Source organism: Lactuca saligna, chromosome 2 (assembly GCF_052625555.1).
Source record: "Lactuca saligna cultivar CGN05327 chromosome 2, ASM5262555v1, whole genome shotgun sequence".
NCBI classification, from domain to species: domain Eukaryota; kingdom Viridiplantae; phylum Streptophyta; class Magnoliopsida; order Asterales; family Asteraceae; genus Lactuca; species Lactuca saligna.
Genome location: NC_136418.1, coordinates 55,897,433 through 55,903,235, shown reverse-complemented (window position 1 = coordinate 55,903,235; position 5,803 = coordinate 55,897,433). Strand labels below are relative to the sequence as shown.

Here is a 5,803-nt window from a genome sequence, read left to right as displayed (position 1 = left end):
GAAATGAGAGCAAATGAGAGAAATGAGGAGAGAGGATGTTTGTTCCAACTCTAAAAACGTGGGAATGAGTGTAAATTGAGTGTAAGGGACATTGAAGTGACCTAGGTAAGGTGGGGAGGTATGGCTGGTCATAGAGTGGGTGTGGGGTGGTTGCTTGTGACATAAGTTAAGGCAAGGTCAACACTCCACCTTAAATAAATCCCCCATTAGATCTTTATTATTTAGATAATGATTTTCATCAAAATATGTTTAAATTATGAATATTTAGGGTTTATTATGTTAAAATATAATTTCTGGAGAAAATCCCGCTTTAAAATCACGAAAAAACGGGCTTAAAATGTTAAAAATATCAAAAAGGGGCTAAAAGTGACAAAATTCCGAATTCTGGCCGAGGTTCGGCCTTCTGATGCTGAAACCGAGAGGAGAGAGGGAAGAAACCGAGAGGGGAGAAGAGGGAACAGAGAGGCGCGAAGAGACAGAAAGAAGAGAAGGAGACAGAGACCAAGAGGAGGGGAGAGAATAGAGACCGAAAGAAGAGAAGAGAGAGCAGAGAGGCGGGAGGCGAACAGAAGCAAAGAGGCGACAGAGAGGAGAGGAAGCGACAGAGAGCGAGAAGTGGCGACAGAGAGTGAGAAGCGGCGACAGAGTGCGAGAAGCGACGGAGAGGAGGCGACAGAGACCGAGACTCGGTCTCTGCTACAGGGGTTCGGTCCTCCGGGTTCAGCCAACAGAGGCTCGGTTCGGTCTGGTACTCTCGGTCCTTGGTCTCGGTCTTAAGGAGCTTCGGCTCCTTGAGAAGGATTTCGGTTCCTAAGGTCCATTTTTCTCGTTTTTACCCCGTCTTAAGCCGTTTTTGACCTGGTTAAGGGTCAGAATGACCCGAATGATTCTAAAAAGTTACGGGAACTTTTTGAGAGAGATTTGGGAGAGATTTCTCATACTTGGAGAGATTTGGGAGAGATTTGACATTCTTGGAGAGATTTCTCATACAAAGAGATATTTGAGAGAGGTTTCACATACTTGGAGAGATTTGGGAGAGATTTGACATTCTTGGAGAGATTTCTCATACAGAGAGATATTTGAGAGAGATTTGGGAGAGATTTCACATACTTGGAGAGATTTGGGAGAGATTTGACATTCTTGGAGAGATTTCTTATACAAAGAGATATTTGAGAGAGGTTTCACATACTTGGAGAGATTTGGGAGAGATTTTACATTCTTGGAGAGATTTCTCATACAGAGATATATTAGAGAGAGATTTCACATACTTGGAGAGATTTGGGAGAGATTTGTCATAGAGAGAGATAGAGTGAAAACGATTGAGAGAGGTTCCATGTGTGACAATTGTGAGTGTTTGGCCCCGCAATGCAAGGTTTTTAAGCCCCGTTAAGTCATGATTAAGGATCCTACACACTCCCGATGAGTATGCAACATGGTTTTTATCAGTTTAGTTCATTGATTAGCACTAAGGCCTAGGAAATTTTAACACAAGACTTTTCCCAAGTGATGTTTTCCCATTAATATAGCAAGTTAAACAGTATGTACATAACACAAACCCTAATACACAAGGTTTAATCGAGTTGACCGGTTTGACTTAATGACTTGACTTGACTCAAGATTGACGATTGTCACACACACACTCTCTCTCTCTCTCTATGTGTGTGTATGTGTGTGTGCAGTAGACATAAGAACAAAATTAACATCACCCACCTCTATTGTTGTGTTCTTCACCTTACCCACAATTCTTTTTTGTCTTAATCAGCCAGATTAGCCGATATCACATGTAAAAATTCCACTTCTCATAAGCTCAAATAAATATTCATTTTCTATTGTCTTAATTTCTTCCCCAATCCAAATCTCATCAGATGAGATGAACTAACCAAATTCCTTATGGGGTTCTTCATAAAACCCATCAACCAATCACAAATCTAACCAAATTGTTAATTCTTCTAATTCGTCCTCTCCACAATCAACCCAATAAAATTGATATCTACAAACAAAATATGAACAACTGATCGATACAAAACTATGTTTAAATTCGATCCATAGAAAATTTCTCAAATCTAATGAGAAAAACATAGGTAAAATCAAAGATTACATTTGGGTTTAAAGTCTCCCTACCGGAAGGTCTGAATCTCGATATCTCCAATATGATCTTCAATTTTCCTCATCTAACTCATTCCAGCAAACAAATCGTTCCCACTCTCCCCCCGAAAAGTTGTTATTCGATAAACAAATACTCTAAAATAGTTGTTCGAATGCTTGATATCTCAACCAAAATGTCTATGTCGATTGTCCCTGTTAAACCCATATTCTCGAGCTCTGACCCTAACACACTCAGGTGATTTCCAGCGGGAATCATGGAAAGATCGACATATGTTTACAAAGACGAACCTTCATGATTTGTGGATCTCTGAGGTATACATGAGAAGAAAACCCACAAAAGGTGTGTGTAGCTCGCTTAAGCTCTAGTTTGCAAATTTTTGCTTCGTTTTATCCATGACGCAATTTGATGCAACGATTGAAACCCAAAACATGATTCACCCTATGTACAAACCAGTGTTCTCACCCCTATATTTTTTTTCCGGCTGTCGGAGGTGGGAGGCGATCGATTGAATTCTAGACTGCAAGAAGGGGGAAGGGCATATGGTGGTTTGGGTTTTTAAGGGAAAAAATTGAAAGGGAAGTACCCATCAGCCTTGCTCTTGGAGAGAGAGAGAGAGAGAGAGAGAGAGAGAGAGAGAGAGAGAGAGAGAGAGAGAGAGAGAGAGAGAGAGAGATTTTATGTATTTATTTACTAATTATAAAATAGTTAAAAAAGAAAGAAAAAAAATGAAAAATAAATATATTAACAATATTATAGTCTTTTCAATTTGGTAAACGACATTTTCCACATACAAACTAACTTAAAAGGACCACCAATTCAAAAAATTCAGAAATTTAGAACCAAAACTAAAAAAAAATGTATAGGACCATTTTTAAAGTTTTATCTTAAATATATATAATAATGTTTTTTTTGGAGACTAAATACGCATAAAAAAAATACTAATGGGTACAGTTCAAATTGGGATGGGTTAGGTATCGAGCCTTATTATTTTCTTTTCTCACACAGTCACAGCACAACAAGCTCTTCACTTTCTTCTCCTGGTCGTTGCCAATCATTGTTCAAGGTCAACGTTCATCTACTACCCTTGCCGTTCTTCCGTCTCACGTCGCCATTCGTACATCGCCTTACGCCATCTTCTCACGGTTCATCACTGCTGTTGCTGTCCTTCATTTCTCCATTCATCCATCTCATCACAGGTAAGTTTATCGTTGTTTGTTTCCCGATAGTTAGTCATTGCTCATAAGTGACTTTGTTTGGTTGGGTTTAAATATCTACATCCTGTGTTGCTTTTGCCTCCGATAGCGATCCAAACTAGTCCCTTGGAAAGATGAATCATTTTACTGCTATTGTTTATTTTAGAATTTATGTGACCTTTGTATACCAAATCATCCCCAAATGTGGGGTCTATGTTTCTTGGAATGGAGTATTGATTTGGGGTTTGATAAAGTATAAAATCTTCTTTAAATTAGCGACATTATTAGATGCAATATTATTCACCTCTTCCAAAGACTTCAATTTTAATTCTATGGAAGCCTTAATGATTTTTCTTGGCAGTTGTAGTCGACCACAAACACAGAGTTCTCTTTCATGGACAATTTTGATAAATACAGACTTACATTTGAAGACATAAGAAACGCCACCAACGACTTTGGTTCTGGCAACTTCATTGCTAAAGGTGGATTTGGGGAGGTCTATAAAGGAGAATTCATCGACTCTAAGGGTGTCACCATGGGTGCTGTAAAGCGTTTGGATCGTTCAATAAATCTCGCAGATATCACATTTGGAACAGAGATCATGTTGCTTTCCAGTTTTAGACATGAAAACATCATCTCACTCATAGGATTTTGTGATGATGGAAAAGAAAAGATCATTGTATATGAATACGCATCTAACAAAAGCCTTGATTTTCATTTACATAAACCCAGCCTCACATGGGTTCAACGCCTCAAGATATGTCTTGGGGCTGCACGTGGCTTGCAGTACCTTCATGATCCCAAGGGGACACAACAAAGAGTATTGCACCGTGATATTAAAAGTGCCAACATCTTGTTAGACAAAGATTGGAATGCCAAAATTGCTGATTTTGGCCTATCCAGACAAGGCCCTGCAAATCAACAACACACATTCCTTTTCTCTACTGCTAAAGGCACTCTTGGCTATTGTGATCCTGACTATATAGATAAGAACGAATTAACGAAAGAGTCAGATGTGTACTCTTTTGGTGTTGTATTGTTTGAAGTTTTGTGCTCAAGGCGTTGTGTTGATTTAAATTATAATGATGTGCAAAAAAACCTTGCGGTCTTGGTAACGTGTTATACGGAAAAAAATATAGATTATATTATTGATGATAAGCTAAAGCAACAAATGGAAGCGAATTCTTTTGATACATTTGTAAAACTGGCGTATCAATGTTTGGAAAAGGATCGGTCACATCGCCCGCCAATGGCTTTGGTTGTGAAAAGGCTTGCAACTGCTCTCAGACATCAAGTACATTGCTTTTTCCTATCTATTCACTTTTTTTTTTAGTAAGTTAACCTTTTTTCATTATTAAAGAAAACTGAAATAGAAAGATTTCGTTATAATATTTTCAAAGTTAATTTGTTACTGACAGTTTTAAAAGTAGAATTTTGCACGGTTTATGTATTCATGCAAAATGACGATTATAATTTTTTTTTTCTCAGGAGGATTTCGAGGCTAAACGTCAAAAAGCAAAGAGGAGAACCGTAGTTTTACGTAACAAACTGTTAAAAGAATTGGATAATCCTCTTTTGGATTTTCAAAAAATATGTCCACCAGGAGGAAGAGACTCGCTTATTCTGTACACAACAACAGGGGACAACACCAACCAACAATCGTTCAAAGATTGCTTGCGCATTCGATTTTTACTCAAAGATTTTAATGTTTTATACCAAGAAAGAGATGTAACGATCCACTGGGATTACAAAGAAGAATTATGGCGGATTTTGGGCACAAAAGTCGCACTTCCAAGGCTGTTTATAAAAGGTAGATACATTGGAGGAGCAGAGGAAGTTTTACAGTTGCATGAGCAAGGGAAGTTCCAGCCACTCCTAGATGGAATACCACAAGTTATATCTGAAGGGAAATAAACCACACAGTAGCTAGAAGGTGGATTCTAGTAGGAGAGGGCTGCTAATGAGATGTATAAAATGTAGTATGTCTGACATGCCAAGATTCCTTGTTAGTTGTAAGCTATTGACAAAATTGCAAAAATGGTCCTTGTGGTTGGTAAAATCATGTGGTGGAGGCTGAAAACGAGACAAAATTGCAAAAATGGTCCTTATGGTTGGTAAAATCATGTGGTGGAGGCTGAAAACGAGTGTCTTGACAATGAGTGTTGAAAATGTTTTAGGTTTAGGTGGTGCTCATGCTCATTTTTAATTTAATAAAACCATTTAAAATAAATGAAAAAAATAAAAAACCAAATACAAGAGGCATAATCATCTTTTTAAGTGTATAGGGACCAAAATTACTAAAAAGATTCAAAATAGGGCCATCAATGCATCATCAAACTTTTTTGGACTAAAAAATCAGAAATTTGTCAACCTCAAGGACCATTTTTGCAATTTTATCTGTGCTGTTTATAAAACTATTATCAAATGTAAAAACAAGTTAACATATTTTAGAAAGCATATATGGTATTAGATATTTAACATCAAAAAAAGGGCAAGGATACGA

General features: G+C 37.6%; 1 protein-coding gene across 1 annotated transcript; it reads left to right on the top strand.

Annotated features, from left to right (window-relative positions):
- The first annotated feature begins 3,082 nt into the window (after window positions 1–3,082).
- On the top strand, window positions 3,083–5,359 carry LOC145030981 (putative serine/threonine-protein kinase PBL22). Its single transcript, XM_078979415.1, has 3 exons — window positions 3,083–3,303; window positions 3,668–4,594; window positions 4,789–5,359. The coding sequence occupies exons 2-3, from the start codon at window positions 3,695–3,697 to the stop codon at window positions 5,212–5,214; spliced, it is 1,326 nt and encodes a 441-aa protein (XP_078835541.1). The 5' UTR covers window positions 3,083–3,303; window positions 3,668–3,694; the 3' UTR covers window positions 5,215–5,359.
- Window positions 5,360–5,803: the final 444 nt, after the last annotated feature.